General features: G+C 38.9%; 1 protein-coding gene across 1 annotated transcript in view; it reads left to right on the forward strand.

Moving 5' to 3' along the window:
* Nucleotides 1–19,908, forward strand: part of lpp (LIM domain containing preferred translocation partner in lipoma) — a 203,641-nt gene extending 183,733 nt beyond the window's left edge. The window contains exons 10-12 of the mRNA XM_059340573.1: nucleotides 7,143–7,321; nucleotides 11,802–11,922; nucleotides 13,386–19,908. Coding sequence (XP_059196556.1) covers nucleotides 7,143–7,321; nucleotides 11,802–11,922; nucleotides 13,386–13,514 — 429 coding nt within the window. The 3' untranslated portion in view covers nucleotides 13,515–19,908. The remainder of the gene's footprint in view (nucleotides 1–7,142; nucleotides 7,322–11,801; nucleotides 11,923–13,385) is intronic.
* The last annotated feature ends 1,616 nt before the right edge of the window (nucleotides 19,909–21,524 follow it).

Below are 21,524 nucleotides of genomic sequence, written 5' to 3' on the forward strand. Positions count from 1 at the left end.
TTTGTCTGGAGAAACAAAGAAGAATTGAAATAAATAAATGCAACCAATGGTTTTAATTGCAAATATGACTTGGACTTTCATTGATCAAAAAAGGTCAAATGTGTGTCAATTATTCTGCCCGTGGCTCAGCACCTCAGGGGCTTAAAGCTTGGGCTTAGTCTCTACACACAGCGTCCCAAACTTTTTTTGAGAATCAGCGTTGTAAAGAAAACAAATCAGGATAGGAGGCTGTGACAGGATGCCGTCCCATTCCTGCATGCGCTGGTCATCCATAACCCAGTGTGGATTTATTACACCGACAGACAGGCCGAGCTGAGTTGAGCTGGGTGGACCTGCGCTCAGAGGAAGCGGGGCCGTTCCAGGTCAGAGACACCAAAACCTGGGCGCTCTCGCCCTGACTGACTGGCGTGCACACAGATGAGTGTCACAAAAGCTCCGTCTGTGAATTATACAGCTGATAGTTTCAAGGTCAGTGAAACCAAACCATTAGGAGAATCACTTTCCATTGCGTGATATACTCGCTCGCACCCACACGTAAACACACACCTCAGTCGTCTGCATCCAGGCAGCAGAGAATATACGAGTGGGTGATTTACATAACACGCTTATAAATGACAGGATTTTGTAAAGGAGTCAAGTCATGTTAATATATCTTCATATGCTCGCACTGTGGGCCCGATGCTCGCACACTGCTCAGACAGATGGACAGAGTCAGGATGCCAGGGAGCGACGGTCACTGGAAAGCAATCACTGATATGTTAAATTTAATTTAAGCTGAATGTCAAGAGCCGGAGATGGGATCATGTCGGGGGGTCTTAGGGGAGCTGGACCGCAGGGAGGGGAAACGGTAGGGGGTGGCTCACTTGTTAACCTCCGCAGGATGAGGTGGAAGAGATGATCATGATCACTGAGCCCGACCAGCTGAAAGGAAACGCACACACACAGTTACACACAGACCTCTCCACCTCCGCGGCCTGAGCAGACCACAGATCAGGGAAGGGTGGTGCTCCCAGAATCCCTTTGCAAATGTGTGGAGATTTAAATGAGGTCCCAACCTCCCTCAACCAAAGCAGATTTCTGGCAGTTTCTGCGGACGGAGACCTCCATGATTTGGCTTAGGAATGTGAAAAACAAGTTTAACCGCGACCACATGAATCCTATCTATTGCTTTATCAAAGGTTTTTTCAACTGTGTCAAGGAGTCTCCCAAAACCTCTTAATAACTGTAAATGTAAATACATTTTTCTGTGACTTTGAACAAATGTCACTGTGACAGAAATACTTGGTTGGAAACTGTGTCCACAATTAGAATTCACTCAGCAGCATCAGTGTCTGTAAACACTGACATGCGGGCAGTTTTGCCAAATCTGCTTCTTAAATATGCATGAACAGAAGCTGGTGCCAAGTCAGCTGTGAGTGAGGTAACACTGCTTCCTCCTCGTGAAAGTGCTCCAAATAATAGAAGACCCACAAAAACACACTGTAAACTGAGAGCTTTTTGAGCTTTTTAGCCATGACCTTTGCATTGATAGTGTGCTGTGGAGTTGTAAGGGAGTGGTGTGTTGTATGGGATGGTTTTGTGAATAAATACATGGACAGTGGAAACAAGTAAAAGATCTCTAGTGTGTTTCCAACATCTAAGTGAAGGTTAAAGGGATCATTTTGATATTTTTTTTTTAAGTGGGGTTGTATGAGATGCTTATCCATAGTCAGCGTATTATCTACAGTAGATGACAATCCATACTCCCCAGTTTGGAGAAGCAGACAGGAGTACTGACACAAAAGCTAACTAATGTACAGCAGTAGCAAAATGTATTTAAAAAAAATCAGTATTAGTGTAAGTGTTCACTACATTTTAGATATTTTCACCACTTTACCTTGGCATCAAACAGCTCTGTTTTAAGTTTACATCTATCTCTTCAAAGTCACCAGACTCCATTGACAAAAACAGTAATTTTACCTCAAATGGCTTTGAAGAGAGCAAAGATGGATGTAGTTCCCCGGATCAGTTCCCCATCAGGAAGGGCTGTCTGACGGCAAGGTAAAGTTGTAATAGGGGTGGGCGATATGGGCAAAAAAAAATCTTGATTCTTTTTTTAAATTTTCCAATAATGATAATCTGATGATATCCTTTGAAATGAGGTTTCTTTACCAAAAACAAAAAGTTGTTAAAATTCTTCTTGCTTACAAGGACATCTAAGGATGGACACAATGCTTCAGAACAACAGCCCTTGTCTATTTTCTTTAAACTTTAGCATTCAAGAGACTCACAGTTCAATGTAGAGACATTAAAAGGGTAAACATCAGTTTGTTTTCTTTTTGAGATGTTATAAATACTCGATAATGTAAAATTGCATATCGTCAAAACAACGTTAACGATATTATCGTAGATATCGTATATTGCCCACCTCTAAGTGGTGATAATATTTTAAGCACAGCATTCACTTAAACTGATTTAATTATTTTAAGAGGCATCAGCTTCTGTTCATGTGAAGTCAGTTACATCACGCAACCACATGTACGTAACAAACATACTTATTTTAACCCCTACCATGAACTTTCCCTAAACCTAATCAAACTGCCACTGTTGCACAACAATAACCACATGTTTAACCTGCAACTGCGACTTTTAGGTATGAAGTGGTGTTGATCACCAGTAGGGGGCGCTAACTTGGAAACGCTACTGTGGGCTTTATAAGAGGGTAGGAACGGATTAGAGATGTGATTACCATAGACACTGGAAACGACCAGCAAATGAGTAAAATAAAGCTAATTCATTAAAACATTTATATGAATGTATAATGTTTAGCTGTGTAGTGTAAAAACAAGTTGTGGTTTTACTGTGGGTGAGCCGGGCACAGTGATTTACTGGAGTTGGGTCATCACCATGAGGTTGCCAGGCAACCAGTAGAGAGTTCAGGAAGTCCCTGCACCCAGCTAAGAAGCTAATCAGCTGCTGGGGTTAGCTTCATATTTAGCGTACAGACCCAAGCCCCCAGAAGCAGTGACCTTGTTTTTGTTTACCCGTGCAGTTTGTAACTTTCTCACTTTCTCCATAGTATCGCCTCACTATGAGTCACAGTTCCTTCGTCCTTCCTCTATTATTTCCCACTTCTTCTTGTGTCTCTTCTTGTTAAAACAAAAGATACTTGAGTCCATAATTATATGTTTGTTGGCTGGATTATTTCTCTTGTACTGCTTGATTGACCCATATTAAGCAATAAAAGAGAGTGAGGCTGCTTGTCAAGGTTCATTAAGTCAGCAGACACCTTCCCTCAGGAAACAGGAGGGTCAGTGATTTGACTCATAGTTCACGACCAAGTCAGTGTCTCGTATTCAGTGCAGAGAAGAGCAAACGCAGCAGCAACAGCAGCACTCGGGCCTTTCTTTCCAGCAAAGCTCTTGTTAGATATCTCAGAGCTACCGGTATCAGTAGTTAATTCACACAGCATGGCCTGGCACTGACCGGCACATTCTGTGAGGGTCTGGACACACACACTGAATCAGATCATCTGTAAATCTGGCCCACTCTGAGTTCAGCGTGCCAGGTCATAAATCGCGTGCAGTCTCACTGAACTCCAGCCTGCCTCCTGTCAGCCTGACTCGGCCATGTGAAGAAAAAAAAAGCAGATAGGTGTAAAAATTTGTGTTGGTGAGGGCGGAGGGGATGGGGAACAGCTAAAAGTTAAAGCAGTATGTCACAGCACATTTCCAACTGTTTACGGTTTCATCTGCAAACATGGAAAATATGTCTGGCTCCGGCTCTGTTTTACCTGTAGCTGTACACAAACCACACACTGAGTCATTTATAATGTTTGAATCTTTGACCCCTCAGTGTGGGAACCAATGGTGTAAGTATTGATTCATATTATGTAGTCAAACAGACGATTATCAGTCAACATCAGACTATCACAAATAAATCACTACAGAATTTTTTAAACATATTCCATTACATTACTCCAGTAATATATTCTCGCTTCTCCTTTGCCTTTTTTCGGTTGCAGGTGCACTGGATGCAAAATTGTTGCACTTTTTAAAAATGTATGTCTTTATGGGAAATGCGTGTTTCAAATACATTTTCAAAGGGTCGATAAGGGCACTGGGACAGCTCAGATCTCCACCAAGGTCATATTCTATCTCTCAGTGTTAGGAAAGTGCAAGAAAAACTTATTTCTTAGCCCGTCCTACACCCTTCCAACAAGTTTCATGAAAGTCAGACCAGTAGTTTTTCGGTAATTCTGCTTAAAATCCTGCATAAATGCCCAAGTGGTGGACATCATCGAAAAAGCTGCGAACCTGAAGATTAATTTGAGATGCAGCTCAGCTGCGTGTCAAGTTGTTCTGGTCAAAAATATCTAATAACAAAATGACTTAATGAATGAATTATTTATTTATTGAAACCTATTATATTGTATAAAGGGGCATAACATTAGTGGACACTAAAGTCCAGTCCATGTTCAATTATGTCCCTTAATTGAGAAAATTATCTGCAAATGAATTAAAAAATTTGTAGCCCTGATTGTTTGCAAGTCATATTGTATAAAGAACTAAATAATAATTTAGTTGTTTTCTGGAATATTTGAACTCCTTTCTAATTTACTTGTACAGATATGGTTTACAATTAATTTGTAAAAAACAAGCTGATTTACTTCAGAAATTAGTAAAATTATCCTGCTCCTTTAAAAAAAAAAAAAAAAAAAAAAGACTAAATGATGTATAGTTGTTTGACTGTGTGTCTCACTGTGTCAGGCCTGTGTCTCATGTTCAGAGCAGAGCACATGGGACCTCTTAACTCCCTGTTACATGCTTTGTTTGCCATCACACTCCTCATTCCAACAGACAGCTGTGTCAAACGTTGTTTGGGAGTCCGTTGCTAAATAGTGGGAAGCTGGACCGGACTGCTGGGGCATCGTTCAGTGTGTTTTGGTGTGAGACACCATGATACCACTTTTTAGCAAAAGCTAACAATAAGGAAAAAGGGGCCACACTTGACTTCAACGCACTCCACTCACCCCTCAGTTCAGCAAGAGGCTGTCTGACCTAAATTCACTTTACCTCATCTGCCTAGACATTTGTTTAGCCTTCTGGGCAAACACTTAGAGAAATGTATGAGGGAGAGAGGAAAAAAAAGAATACATATGCTTGAATACATCACATTAAGTCAGGGGAGAAGCAAAACCCGGACATCTGCAGACATATACAGCCCTCTAGTGGCAAACTGCAGACGACCTGGATGCCTGACAAGAGAGGGCATGATGTGATTTATGCCGAATTTCCTAAAACCATCTGTGGAGGTTCCAAGCACAGACCAAAAGTCATGTGCATTTTCTGTTTTCATTGGATTTGTGTAACGGGCCTTGCTAAATGTTACCTAATACCAAATAAAAGGAGTCACGAGTGAATAAAAAAACAACAGAGGCTGAGCAGAATGAATGAATTGAGGTCATAGAATCTTACCATCAGAGAGAAAGAGAGAAATTTTGTCTTTTGAGTACTGTACTCATTACAATGGCCCGGAGGAACTGTGTGCTGTGAAATCATATGCTCTAGTTAAGCTAAACAAGGGCAAGGTATTCCCACATGAAGGGCAGATGAGAATAAGTAAGTGGGAATGCAGACAGATGAGTAAGAGTTGAGGTTGGTTTAGTGCTGTTTGGCCCCAGTATCTTACTCACATTCTCAGGTTGCAAATATATTCTCTCCCTCTCTTCCTCTCTACCTCTACCTCTCTCTGTCTCTGTGTGCGTGCGTGAGGCAAACCTCAAGGGCTCAGTGCAGCGAGCTCATTAAAGGCTTCATTCCACTTCCAGGATCGAGCAGGATTGCAATATGGACATTGTTTATACACAAATGTTGCCCTGGGAATAATGTTTATTTCTATTACTGTCTTGGAAGGATAGAAAAAGACAAATAAGAATGCGGAGCTTGTCTGCACACATTGCTTTTCATGAAATAATGCCTCTCCAGGAGTGCTTTGAAGAAACGGACATTTTTTTAAAGCACCTTTTCACAGCCTCCAGTCATACATCAGCTGCTCTTATCTGGTGCCCTCTTCCCATCCACTGACACATGACTGGGAAGTCATGGAATCATGTCAGGGGCATTTTTACATTGTAGTTTCAATGAATCTCATTAGCATACAGACTATAAATGTCACCGCACGTGCTCCGCGGCCGGACGGGATGGTTGGGAGTTTACCTCGGCCGAGCGGTCACAGAAGTGTCATTTTAAACGGCAGGGCCCATCGGTGCGTCTGGGAGGCAGCCGATGACGCATCGCAGTGTTGCTACACACCCCGAGCTGTGTTTGGAAACACTGAGGCAGCTTGCTACTACAGTGGGAGCCAATGGGAACAGCTGAACCGTGCACTCTTTAGCCCAGCCAAGCGCAAAAAAAAAAAAAGAGGGGGAGAGCAGAGAGACACAGAGATCCAGGAAATGCCTGAGCGAGAAGCAGCGACAGCGAGGCCCATCAGCTCTCACACAGCCACATCAGGCCGCACATTGATCACCCTCACATGATATATCCATCCCCAGTAATTGCATTGCTGTTTAGAGAGGCGGCCGTTATTTATGAAATATTGAAATAACAAATGGCGTCTCCCGGCAGATATTAAGAAGAGAGATGCCACAGATAAGTCAGAGGCAGGCGGCTGCCACGTCCCCCCGCGGGCCGCTTGCCCAGTCGCCTGGCTGCAGAAAACCTGCAGTCATCACAAAGTGGAAATATTTACTGCTCACACTCTTGCATATGGGAGGATGAAGTGTGGGTGAGGGCAGCTGAAAAATGACTGTGTTTGTGTTTCGAGAGGAGTGCTAATCAGATTCCTTCAGCTTCCAAGGCATTTGAGGACAGCCGAGCTAAAGGTCCCAAGTGTGGATTTATTTGTTGCACGGGCACGGATGGGAGCCGAGCCAGCTGACGTGTAGCACGGGAGGCTTAAAAAGTCACAAAAACTGAAGGAGATGCAGGAAAAAACTTTTTTTTTATCATGCTGGTGAAAATTTCTTAGCAGAGAAGTGCTAATTGTTAACAAGCGCTCAAAGGGCCGTTGGATATGAATCATCAGAATCACTACATTCATCATCAGGTTTGTTGTGTAATCATGTGGGTGTCTGTGGGTTTGTGTGTTTGTCTCTACAGAACACCCTTGAGACCTGCACCATCTGCAGTAAGCCCATCATGGAGCGCATCCTGCGGGCTACAGGGAAAGCCTACCACCCTCACTGCTTCACCTGCGTGGTATGCCACCGCAGCCTGGACGGCATCCCTTTCACTGTGGACGCTTCCAACCATATCCACTGCATCGAGGACTTTCACAAGTATGTAGTTAAGGATTTCATCAGGTTAAACAGAAAGACCTACTGTTATGTAATGTGTGCTCACAGTGACCATTCCACAGATAATTACCAGCGAACTCAGTTCCCCTCAGCTCTTCACAACACTTGTCAGTTTATTGTTTTTGTTTTTATCATATGCAACATTACCATTTGATCCAGTCTCATCATTCTCCTTTCCAGATGCAGCAGGCAGCAGTTTTCAGCAGGAAAAAACTCTTTTTGTACTTTACATTTCCGGCCCGGCATATATAGTTTCGCTGTTTAACCCTCCTGTTATGTTGTGGGTCAAATTGAACCATTTCAAAGTATAAAAATCTAAAAAAAAAAGAAAAAAAGTAAAAAGTATTTTTTCAAAAAAAAAAAAATGTAAATTTAATAAAAACAAAAAAAAACAATGTCTCGTAAAACGATTATGTTTTATATGTAGGTCTTTCCAATGTACATAAAAAAGTTTTAACATGCATTTTTCATGAAAAACGAGTGAATTATCCTCATTGAACCATGATCTGTGAGAGAACACCATTGCACTAAATATTGATTGAAATGATTAGTAATGGAGTTATTAATGAAATATAAACAATGTTTGTTGGGATTTTTTGGTTTCTGACACTTTTTGATAATTAAACATGCCCCGGGTCAAATTGAGCCATGAACATTATTGATGTTCCTGAGAAACAAACATAACAGGAGGGTTAAAGTATTTAGGGGTTTTAGTTCCAGTACGGAAACCTCTACCGAGGGGGTACCAAAAAAGTCCCACGTACCAGGTACTAACTGTAACTTTTGCTAATGGAAAACAAAACAAAGAACCAAGTACAATCAAGCCATACCATGCAGTGCAGAAGTTCAGCATTTAGCTTTTAAAGAGTCCTCAGGAGCTGGTGGAGACCAGAAACATGATCCATTAAAAAGTGATACATTGAGTAAAAAAATGTTTTAAATCAAACCTCATAACAGTATGTTAAGTAGTTGAAATGAGCCATGTTTTTACAAAATTAAAGCACTTACATTAATCATCAATAATAATAATCTAATAATACATTTGGAATAAATACCACAATCTGAGTGGGGCCGTTCTACATAATGAGTACTTTTACTTTTGATACTTTAAGTACATTTTGATGCTGATACTTTATTACTTTTATTTCAGTAAGTTTTGAATGCAGGACTTTTACTTCTAGTGGAGTAATTTCACAGTGTGGTATTAATACTTTTACTTAAGTAAAGGATCTGAATAGTTTTTCCACCACTGCTCTAGAGCCAGTGTTTCGTTTGTTGAAAACACAACAATTCTTAGTTTTAGGTGATTTTACATTAATTAAAACAAAATTATGAATATTACATTCAATATCTGCCAATTTTTACCTCTAAATCCAACATGGTGCTGCACAAATATACAATTTTATATTAATATTAGATGATTGGACTAAGTATAATGTAAAAGGCTTTTTGCTCGTACAAAACTCACAAATAATTATCACTTGATTCAGCAGTTCCCTTCAACTCTGTGGAATATTTTAGCATCTTTCAGTTCATTTGGGCTGTTTCCACTACCGGGCCATACCCGGAATAAGCAGGTCTCACTCGCCGAAACGCCCCTAATTTGAATACGAGCAGTCCGGAGCGGGCTTGTGTCGGGACTTTTTTCGTCCCTGTCAAAGAGCAGGGTCTTTTTTCTCCCCTGAAAACAGCCTGGTTACTGATTGGATAGATCGCTAAGCGGGACGTGACTCAGTACTCAACACGACAACAACAAACAAACAAAAGCCAGCGAAACAGTGTTAAATGCTAAAATTAGCAACTGTTCAGAACCCCTTAGCGACTATTTTTCAAGAAAGCAACTGGAGACAAATCCAGCGACTCTTTCTTACTCTTCTTAACGAGCCGTTAGCGGCAGTTAGCTACAGTTAGCTCTGTAGCAGTACAGTGTGTACAGTGTGGCTAACTTTTAATGGAGACACGCAGAATGAGCGGACTTTTGAGAGGGTGTGGCCTGAGACTTTCCCGGTGGCCACTTTTCCCCCTAGTGGAAACACAGCTATTGTTTTGGTTGTAGTGTCCTGCAGATAGCTCTCATCAACCCTGTTTCCAGCAGACAGCTCTGGTAAATACACTGTACACTTGCTGCCCAGAGGAAAAAATAACATGTAGCTGGCAGATATATCTGTCAGGAAACGGTTGACATCAAACCAGAACTAAAAGGAGAATGAATGACTGTCTTACATTTGGCAGAGGGACTTAAACTCTGAATGTACGCTAATGTTGCTCTATGTTTGTTTCCTATTAACCATAACAAACCTCGGTGGTGATATGTCAGTGTTGAGTTTACAGCTGGCCCCCCAGTGACTAAAATCCTTTACTGACTGCTCAAGTGCATGTAAGCCTAATCTGTCTGCTTCCTTTTCGGGAAATATTGCGGGCTATGTCACAAGTCCAGTAACCTTTCTGAGATGCGGCTGTAGAGACGAATTCAATAGTAAATTCCTGTCATTGTGTCAGACTCCACCGATTGCATAACCGCCACCTTCCGAGAAATGTTCCTTCACTCAGTGGCCAGAAGGGAAACAGAAGTAAACAGCTGGCTCTTGGTGTGAGTGCACAGCTTTTGTTTTGTGAAGTAACTGCACTGGGCCGTTGTTTAATACCACATGACAAGTGTGACCCAACAGCGCAGCCCTTTGTATCGAGGAATAGTCACGCCTGGGCTGAAGCTTTTTTTTTTCTTGCTAATACTGTATGGCCGTGGTTCCCCGAAGCCACACACCCCCTTCACTTCCTGATTCCCAGGCATTCACTCAGTCACCTGATGGGACCTGAGATCTCAGCGTTCTTTTCATATCCTCTTTGGCTCTAGTTATATATACCTGTTCCTGCTGAGTTACTGGTAAAGTTCTGATATATGTAAAATTCCCTTCTTAAAATACTCTATTTCAATTAAATATTTTAAAGATTTAGCTTTGAGGGCCACCCTGATGGTTGAGTGAATACGTAATTAAACCAACGCGGAAAATTCACTACTTTTCCCTCATTGAAATAATTGCTTCAAAGTGTATAAGCATTATTGTATTTGTTTTATATAATATATATACATATGTATATGTATATATATGTTTTATATACAAAACATACAAATAATAAAATTAATTAAAATACATAAAAAATACAATACATAAAAAGGAAGAAAATAATTGTAATATTTTAATAATTATTCATTATTATAATTATAATTATTATTATTTTAGTACTACTGATCTTATATATAGTTTACTGTTTTATTTATTTATAATTTTTATATTTTATTTTATTTCTTGTGTTTTTATTTATTATACAAAATATAATTATTGTAATAAATATGAATTATTATAATGTATAAAAATAATTATATATTATATCATTAGTTCATTCATTCATTAAACATACAAGAAATAAAAATACATTTTAAAAATTAAAAATGTATTTAAAAAAAGGGAACTATATATAATCGGTAGTACAAAACTACAATACAATCTTAATGGCATCAGTTTTTTCTATAAAGGTTGAAGTTCATTGCCATATAGCATTTCTAAGCACAGCCTCTTTTAGCAATGTGGATTTTTCTCCATGTCGAACAAGGTTTTTAATCAAAGGCTTAAATTATGGAGGAAATGTTTCCTTTCATTCAAGCAGTATATGTCATTTGGCTGGAAGAAGGAAATGAAACGATTTGATAGTGTTTCCCAAAATTGTGGTCAGGACTCCCACAAGAGGTCACAAGATACATCTGAGGACAGAGCGAAAGACAAAAAAATGAAGATCTTTACTCAATTTTGGATAGATTTACCTTTTCAAACCTCTTAAAGTGATTCAAATAAAACGAGAAAAAAATATGGTAACGCTTTATATTATTATTTTTCAACAAACATTTTTGGGTTTAGCACTGTTGGCCAGACAGGCGGTTTAAAACGGTCAGTTTGGTCTCTTGTGGGAATGTTTCACAATTTTCTCCTCAGTTGCAGCCCTATTTGTATTTATACCAGAAAGCAGAAACTTTGAAAAACAGTGATTAAGATTAAGAGTTTCTTTATTAGTTTCACAATGGGGACATTTCAAGAGTTACAGCAGCAAAGTGGATAGCAAAAAACAAACAATAAATAGTAAACAGCAGTATAAACTAGAAATATAAGCAAATAAACAAGTAAAATATATAATAAAGTATTAACAATTTACAATACAATCAAGTAGAAATATAAAAAGTATTAACAATTAAAACAAAAATAAAAAAAAACTTTAGGGACATTATATTAAATGAAGGTAGAGTCAGCAGAGTATTGCACATATCATTTAAATTATAGAAATATTGTACAGTGTTTATAGTGCTATGATTGATTAAGGATAGAATATTACAATTCTTACATTAGTCTCTGGAGGTCACATAGTGTCATTTTATGTGCTGATTTCTGTGTTTGCTGTCTCTGTCTCACAGGAAGTTCGCTCCACGCTGCTGTGTGTGCTCTGAGCCCATCATGCCGGCCCCGGGCCAGGAGGAGACCGTCCGTATTGTGGCCCTGGACCGCGACTTCCACGTGCAGTGTTACCGCTGTGAGGTATGTTCTCCATGTGTTTACCTCCTCCGGTACGTGAGCTCTATAATTAGCACTGGTGGTTATGTGGCGTGCTGCACAGCCCCAGGTGACCGTCATTACGGTGTGAAGGTATATAAGACGTATCATGCACGCCCATCCCTCGAGTCACCTTTTCAGTGAATCATCCCTCTCTTACCTGCCTCGAAAATAGCTTTCCATCTCTCCTCTGCAAAGTTCACGGACTTACATAGTAACCAATCTGTCAGCCGCCGCTCGCCGGCTGATAAGCAGCGCTGAGACATTACGTGCCCGACCAAAAGAGAAGTAACGTGTCACATTGTCAAAGAGCCGTGCCAGTGCGAGTACACAGAGCGTTTGGCAGACATAAAGGTCAAAGGAAAGCAAAGCAGATTAGTTCAGCTGAAGGAGCTCAACAAGAGAAGAATTTTGTCACCAGGGAGACATGAGTAGATGGAGTTGATTAATTCTCAGAGCGGGTGTGTGTGTGTGTGTGTGTGTGTGTGTGAGTGTGTGTATGTGTAAGAGAGAGGGAGATGTTGAGAGTGTAACCCATTGTCACAGACAGTGAGAAAATAATGCCAAAGCAGTGTGTGTGTGTGTGTGTGTGTGTGTGTGTGTGTGTGTGTGTGTGTGTGGTGTCTCTGTGTGAAATTGTCCACATGGTTTGTGCGGTTGTTCCCTTGTAAGAAGAGTTTAAAGAACACACACTGTTTGACACACCAGAAAACAAGCTGAAGACGGAGTAACACTAAAACATCCACACACTGCACTTTAATTAGGCAACATTTGGATTTCAGAGATCGTCTTTGTCAAGGAAACGGGGCAGAGGAACGTTTACTGTCATCTCTCAGGTAGCATTTCTGATCTTACTATTGATAACAGAGAGACCAAGATTAAACCAATCAGAGCAAAGCATGGCTAAACGATTTGGGAAAATAATCAAATGGCGATTTTTTTTTTCCCACCAAAATTGCAATTTAATCTGCAATTTTTTTTTTTAATTCCTCATCTTTTGGTTTCATTCACAAGCAATAAGCCTTCTATAGTCTAACCCACACAACACTATAGAATCAACATAAGATAAGATCGAGATAAAAATAAAAAATACACACATAGATTAAAAATTCCATGTGATCGACCAAATTCTTATCGAACATTTATCGATCACCGTTTATTATTCCCATCCCAAGTGCAAACCCTGCTGGTGTGAAGAGAGGGAGATCTTTTGACTTTCGCTCAGTCATCAGATCAGTTGTTCCCCTCCAGACTGAGCAGCTGGTAGAAAAGTGAAACAGTGGCTTCAGCCTCAGAGGCTTTTCTGCTGAGAACCTCCTGTGACTCGGCACCGGCTGAGTTTTTAAACGTCTCATTCAGGGTGTGAGCGTATGGACGCGTCTGATCGGTGAGCGTGGCTAACGACTCGGCTTGTGTTTGTGGACTGACTGAGTATCTGTGTCCTGCAGGACTGTGGCTCTCTGCTCTCGGAGGGGGATAACCAGGGCTGCTACCCTCTGGACGGACACGTCCTCTGCAAAAACTGTAACACCAGCCGCATCCAGGACCTCACCGCCAAGGCCACCACTGACCTCTGAACAGCCCGCCGCCCGGTCTCCTCCACTGTGATAATCTAACGCTCACTCTCTCTCTCTCTCTCTCTCTCTCTCTCTCTCTCTCTCTCTCTCTCTCTCTCTCTCTCTCTCTCCTTCTATCTTTCTCTCTCGCACAATCATACAGACCCACAGAAGCTTGCATTCCTCAGCATATACATGTATATCCCTCTATATATATTCACTGCCAGTAACAAGAAATAGCCTCACATGGTCACCTGCATACATGTATTGACTCGGTACAAACGCAGCAGAAGAGGCTGTGAGTTTTTAACTGTGTTTTTGAAGGCATAGCTTTGGGAAATGTGCTTATATACACTGAGAGTCAGAGGGAAGACCGTTGCTGCTGTTGTGTCTGAGCACTACATTTAAAGATACAGTCAGCATGTTTTTAGTTTAGCTTATGCATAAAATGAAGAAACAGCTAACCCAGCTCTGTCCCAAGTTTAAAAAGGATCCACATAACTGTGTCACTAATTAACATGTTGCATCTCATTTACTTCAGCAAGAAATAATAGTGTAAAGATGCAACATGTCACTTTTAAACTTCTGCTTTTTTACAGATTATAAAACAAAAGATAAAATAAGATTGAACTTTATTAATCCTGAAGGAAATTCTGGTTCCAGATTGCTCCAGAGTTAAAAAAAAAATGTGAAAAAATAAAAAAATAAAAAAACAATCACAATATAGGATAATATAAGAAAAAACAATGAACAAAATAGGTAACAATAACAATATATAATATAAATATAAATATAACAATAATATAAAAATAAAACAAAGTGTCTAGGGATTAAGTGAGTAGAATGCAGATATAAACAAGATATAACATGTTACTTAGTGAGCTTTAGAGGTACTGGTAACACTTTATAATAATCATCATTAATAGATTAGTATTGATAGTTAATCAAACTTGATTTTACTGTTAACAAAACATAAAATGATGATGTTTACTAAAGTTATTTAACAGTTTATTGTTGCACACATTTTAACATTTCATATACTATATTAAGTATTGGTTTGTAAACTGTCTATAAACATTATTTGGATGGTTATTCTAGAGTTGCAACTATCTATTGTAATAATTTGTTAAATGGTTAATAAATGCTTTGTAAAGAATCTATATACAGTATTTAGATATTATCGGTGCACAAATATTCACTCTTTTTTACTCTTTTATCACCAATAAAAGTTTTAATATAACTTGATGCTTTATAACGCTTTTATTAATCAATAACTAATTGGCATTTGTTGCAACTTAACTATAACAGCATCCAAATATTGTTTATAGAGAGGTCACAAACCCATAAACAACCACTGACAAGTGTTGCAAATCATTTGGTAATCTTTAGTGAATGATTATAGTAAATGTAAGGGCAGGTGTCCTTTTTTAGGAATTTAAAGATTGATTATGGACACCTGGAAGTTAAACAGGAACTACTTAGTAGGTGTCCAATATCAGGAATTAATGGACATCCTGTGGCCAGTCAGAATTGATTTTTCATACAGACCCTGGTATCCTTTTTTTATTATGTGTGCAATAATTTACTGTTAAAATAGCAAATTATAGTTTTTATTAAAAACTTGTTATGATACTGACAATTCAGTAAAATGGCGTAAGAAACTTTTCATGAAGTATCAATTTAGGGTACAGTCATGGAACAAATTATTAGACCACCCTTTTTCTTTAATTTCTTGTTCATTTAATGCCTGGTACAACTAAAGGTACATTTGTTTGGACAAATATAATGATGACCACAAAAATAGCTCATAAGAGTTTAATTTAAGAGCTGATATCTAGCCATTTTCCATGGTTTTCTTGATAATAACCAAAATCATAATCAAGGAAACCAATTAATTGAAGAAAACAAGGGTGGTCTAATATTTTTTCCATGACTGTATATTGTTGATTATTATGAAGTGTTACTGGCAGACCAGCTGTTTTTGCAGTGTCTAAGCTAAAATGTAGCCACATATTGACTGTGCAGATCTAAAAGTAGCTTCAGTCCTCTGTTCTATCTCTCTACAGGGAAGCAAAGAAGCATATTTCCCAAAATGCCAATGTCAAATTGCTTAATATCACTCCAAATCCATCAGTAATAATATATACATCATCACTCAGTGTTATTATCTCATATCATAATCATCTTCATTTGGCGTGTTCCAGCCAGGGTGTGCATGTATGCATGCAGGCCCACTTTTTTCTCGCTGCCTGGTTCTTTTGATCTGAAATGGAGTCTGACTCCTCCAAAATATGCAAAATGTTTGACACACCTGCCCAGCAGGTGAGGATGGATGTGTGTGTGTGTGCGTGTGTGTGACTGTAGCTTTATCAGTATTTAGAAAAACCTTGAGCATCAATATGCCGGTAAGGACATTCTTTTTATTCTTTAGTGTTTATTACAGTGCAAATCCACAGACGGTACACACATAGGGATAATATTACACACTGAAGCTCATTATTGCAAAACAGTTCCTTGAACTGAACGCCAAAGAATTGAATTTAAACTGCCATATTAACAATGTTTACTATTTTGTATGCAACCATATTAAACATGACCTTCTATTGATTTGGGACCACAGGAATCACAAACAGTGTCAAAGACAGAATCCTCAATAGGCAGCTGTTGAATGCAATTCCCTTTTTTAACATACTTTCTTTGTACTTTCCAATCAAATTTGCTTTTATGTATAATGTATAGAATAGTTGATTTTCTGTTGGCCTGAACAGTACAACCATGGCACTCCTCTCATAAAGATACGGCCCTATATTTGAGTTCAATGCCATAGTTTTGAGCTGATAAATATGTAACTTTATCTCTCATTTTCAACACATAGATTAGATTAGCGATTGTACTGTAAGCAGACTGGTAGAGATAACGGATTAGAGATGGCTATGCAATTTTTAATGTTAATTACATCGACACTTTATAAGAAATTTTATGAATAAGGAAATATTTTACCTGTACAGATTCAAGCATAAGTGTCCTTATAGTAATCCTTTAATCAAAACTATGCTGTTGGTACTGTGTGACGTTGTGTGTCACTGTGCTGTGTGTCAGTATTGATTGTACCGTTGACACTTGTCTTTTATATTTAGTGTTTGTTTAAAGTTGATGGGCGAAGAAGGGACCGTGAGAGTTTCCCACAAAGACTGATTTTATTATTTGTTCCATCCAAGAATCACAGTCAGTGGACCAGTAGTTTGACTGTTTGATTTCATAGTTAACGCATTAGAATCATTAGAGCAAAAGGATGATGTGAGTTAAAGGTGCCCTGTGGAGGTTTTCACCTCTCGTAGTGCTGTGTTTTGTTGTTTTTTTATTATTGGGTGCGCATCTATATGCAGATATTTTGCAGCTGATTTCCCGCTTTTACAGTAATGGACAGTTGGTGGAAGCAATGTGTGAAGAAGCGTACCAATGCGCCTGCAAAAGCAGTGAAGAAGAAGACCACAAGCTAGCAAATGTGGATGTAAACATAAAGCTATTTAATGCATACACATAAATCAAACATTTATTGAGATAGGAAATTAATTCAACACGTTTGCATTTGGGTGTTAAATTAATTTACAGAAAACTCCACAGGGTACCTTTAAACAGCAAAGACAACCAGAACTAGTCTGACTATTTATGAGTTGGATTGTTTTTAACAGTGTTTCCCTATAAAGTCTTGTGCATGTGGATGGGTTTATTATGAACAAAGCAATTAATTACAATTTTATGAGTATTCTTTGAACTGTTTTCCTCACACATTAAGAAGTGTCCGGCGCCTTTTGGATATCAGAAATTGATTACACCAACAAAATCTACTGTAGTAATTTAGTAGTAAACAGGGAGTCAGATTACATCAAAATCTGTGATCAAGTTTACTGTGGCAACGTATGAACCAAATAACTGTGCTAATAAGCCAAATAATACATGTTTCACTAGGATACATGTGTTTAAAATCTGAAGGAGTTTTAAAATACCCTAAAAAATACAGTTTGAGTTCTGCACTGCTAGTCCTCTAGAAGGTTAGGCAACCTAAACTCCATGTCCTCAGGAATTTTTCCATCAATATTTGGAGCACAGTTCACCGGTCACACACACAAACTAAAAGACTTGCAGTTAAGTGAAAAAAGTGAACTTCTTAAGGAGGTAATGCAATGTGTGTTGAAGACATATTAGAGTGTCTCAAAATTGTCTCAAAACTTCAGCTGGGAACAGCATCTTTTATTTAATGCTATTTTATCAAAAGATTATCATCAAAAATATCAAGTGACAGCTATGAAAAACGAACATAGAGTATATCACCGCAGCTCCATTAGGTCTATACTAGGATCCATCGTTGGCCATTTGACAGTTCACTCAGTGAGCCATATGGTTGTTAGGCAACAAAGGACAAAAAATAAACACTCTATATGCCATTAAGTCACATGTGTTGCTAGGTTCCAGCTCTCAGAGATGTTGCTGGGGATCTGGCCTGGTTAGCACCTCGTGTTGGCTCTCTGTGAGAGGTCGATACCGGCCCTGCTGGAATAATTAAAGGTGCAACTGATATAAAAAGCACAAATGAAGAATTCATAGTGACACTATCTGAACAAAAGTTTATTTAAAATTCTTCTCTTGGTGCTTTTCATAGCCAAATGTCTCTAAACATAATACTATCATAGTCAGTAAGTGGACCTTTGTGCTTTGGTTTGCTTCAAAAAGTATTTTCTGAAGCCAAAGTGGTATCCATTATTCAGACCCGCCTCTGGTTCTTACTCTACAGTAAAACATGTCATTGCAATACTGTAGCAATATGAAGCAGGAGCGTTTTCTGTGCTTTCAGGCATGACCACTGCACAGTTGAATCATTCTGGTGTTGTGTTTAATTTAATTGGCAGCATAGTGAGGAAGCTTACAGTAATTGTGAGCCGCAAACATGAACGTTGTGTAAAAATGTTGCTGCAGAAAGTGCTCTTTCCACAGCAGCTCTTTACTTTCAACTGCTGTCAAATCACAGCGTATGTATAATCTTTGCTAAATGTAGTGGTTCACAATCAAACAAGGTCCAGCCATCAATTAGAATTATTGTTTAAAGCACATGTTTACACCTTGTCAGTGTTATACCCGAGAAAATGAGCTGCTGTTAGAGTTGTGTCATTTAAAGCTGCACCATAGGCTTTATATAAGAAGTATCCTTTTGAAGGCTCAGATTTGGCCTTTTGGCTGTTGCCATCTTGGTTTTCTTAGAGCCAGAAGTGGCCATATTTGGACAGGATGGTGGAGCTAAGCATGGTGCAAAAATCTAGATCTAATTGACACCTTAGAGTCTTTTTGGTACAACTGAACTCTGAATTGACATTTTAGCCGTCCAAAATGTTAAAATCAACTTTAACTAACTGAAAACACACTGTGAGAGGGTCATAGTACTAGGTTGAAATCACAATGTGTGCACATGGTATCGATTGTCAACCATGCCCGAAAGCACACCCCGCTTTATTGTCTATTTTAATCTAAATGGGACCATAACTTACAAAATGAACATCATGCTGTATTGAGAAAGACTTGAAACTCATGATTTCGACCATAAACTAATTAGGAAAATGTTCACTGAGGTAATAAATCAAGTGACAATGAGGGTCATTTTCTCATTGACTTCTATATAATCAGACTTTGCCCCCTAGTGGTCATTAGAAAGAATGCAGGTTCATGGCACATCTCCAATGGGTTTTTTTTAACTTTTCAAGCCACTTGAATTGTACAAATCAAGACTTTTCATAATAACAATGGATCAAATAACTGTGATTAATGTAAATTAAGTCACTTATAGTGACAAACCCACAGAAAATTATCTCCAAACAGCAACCCGTGAAGTTGTCAGCTATAGCTGGTGAACATAGTGTCTTGCCCCTAACAGGCTACAAAATATCAATTAATGCCATTTTAAACAGATTACTTAATATAGAAAATAATCAACCAAGTGCTTTTTAAATTATTTAGGTTAAATGTTTTAAAATGTGTTATTGGCTTATTAGCACGTTTTCTACAAAGCATATGTCTGTCACAGAGTGAAACTTCATCAGCCATGAAAGCTGTATTAAACTCTCCTGTTTATGGTATTTGTATGGACAGTCTGTGGAAACATCACACATCTTTGATGGAGCAGATCAGACATGAGGCCTGATGCTACAAGTATAAAGAAAAGCCGTAATGATTTTTTTATTTGTTCAGCGTATTTGTGATGTCTACTGTCTTTGTTCTACCCATGTCTGTAAAAGTGCCTTTGGCTGAGCAGTATTGAATCACTATACTGTTGCTGTGTATTTCGTGCCTCACTCAAAGATGTTGCCATGTTTACTCGTCTTTACCAAAGTAAATAAAGAGGATCCCTTTGTTTGGGCCAACTCTGTATCCATACAGTAGATGTTTCCATCAGCCGGAAAGCTTAAGGCTGTAGCAGCAGAGTCCTAAATGTGTTGAGTGTGAAACTCGCCTTAAAGAGCTTAACCCTCTGTTATTAAAGTAAAGCATCTCATCTGTTCTTGATCTTTGGAAGGGGCATGTAGTCAACTGGTGATTTTTTTTTCTTTCTTCAATAAAAAGCTTTGCAATAGCATCACGTCTCTGTGTCCTGGTTTACTATGTCTTTTGCAGTGTTTTGTCTGTCTGGGTCCAGGCCTTCGAAACCGCCCACTCCACCGGGTTGACGCTGGTGTCTCGGTCCAATGAACTATTGATTACCCAATCACTGCCTGTTAAGCCGGGGGGCACATTCAATCTGCGGATGGTGTGCACAGTTTTGCTTCGGTTTCCAAGTTGAACGACTTGTTTCCTCCAGTGGGAAATGGGTGCAACAGATTCCAAGGTAGGTTTTTTTCTCTTTTTTTTGGTGGGTGCGTCAGAGGTGTTACCCAATCAGCAGCCAAATGTATATCAACCCAAACACCAACAGGGTGTTCAAAGCACCATTTCCATAAATATACACTTTGCTACATTTGTTGGGATGGTAGGTGCCTGTGTTATTTTATTAACATACAAAGTAAATAACAAAGCAAATTAAATAAGATGAACATAGAAAAATATAAAAACTATTTTTAATAAACAGTACAACAAATGTTTATGGTTGTTAGAAAGCCCACGCTGTTAATGTTTTGTTAACTTGTTTATTGAACTAAGTTCCATTCATTAATAACCTCTTTCTCTGTAAGTTTTATATGTCCCACGTTCTTGAACACACCATAGCCGTTCCGATGCTATTGAATGCACCATACGTGTGAATTACCGTGCTGGGAATGTTGGTTTTATCTTGATACAGCGGCGGATAGATTGTAATTCCCTTTGCTCTTTCCCAACATTCACCTGTACCTCCCTGGTTTATTGCTCCAAGTCGTGGCTGACATCTATTCCGCTGCCCTCAGCTCTGTGTTAAGCGCCACCTTCTGTTTTTCTCTTTCCTTCTCCGGCAACTTACAAACAGTAGTGGGGCAAGAAAAGGTCGACTCTGATTGACTGTTGTCATGCACATTTCCAACATGTTTGATCAAGTAAATATGCTCACAGCTGATCAGCGTAATCGACCTGAAATTTATCGCGATCACTAATCGTGGTCATGTAATCGCCCAGGCCTGGTAAGTATTGTTATTAGTAGTCAACCTGTGCAAATGCGTCCAGAATTTAACTGCGGAAGTCATTTTGAAGACCAACCCTCTTCTTTTACCCAAACCTTAATCAAGAGGTTTTATTGCCTGTTTCTTGTGAACTTGGAAGTTTATTTTTCACTTTGCATGCTGCCAGATAATAAAAGCGTTGCATTGTGTGTCGGTATTAGACACTGAGGGCCATTTGATCTAGTTATAAACAGAAACGAACAGAACTTGGGCGCGTTTCCATCTCAAGCAAGTAGTACAATATATTAAAAATAAAAAATGAAATTTACATAATATAAAACAAAAGAAGGGCGTTTCAGGGCGATGTACTATCTCCATTTCCCCCAGATTTCCTCAAATTTGGCTTTTTGAAGCTTCA

Source organism: Centropristis striata, chromosome 9, assembly GCF_030273125.1.
Source record: "Centropristis striata isolate RG_2023a ecotype Rhode Island chromosome 9, C.striata_1.0, whole genome shotgun sequence".
In the NCBI taxonomy this organism is placed as follows: domain Eukaryota; kingdom Metazoa; phylum Chordata; class Actinopteri; order Perciformes; family Serranidae; genus Centropristis; species Centropristis striata.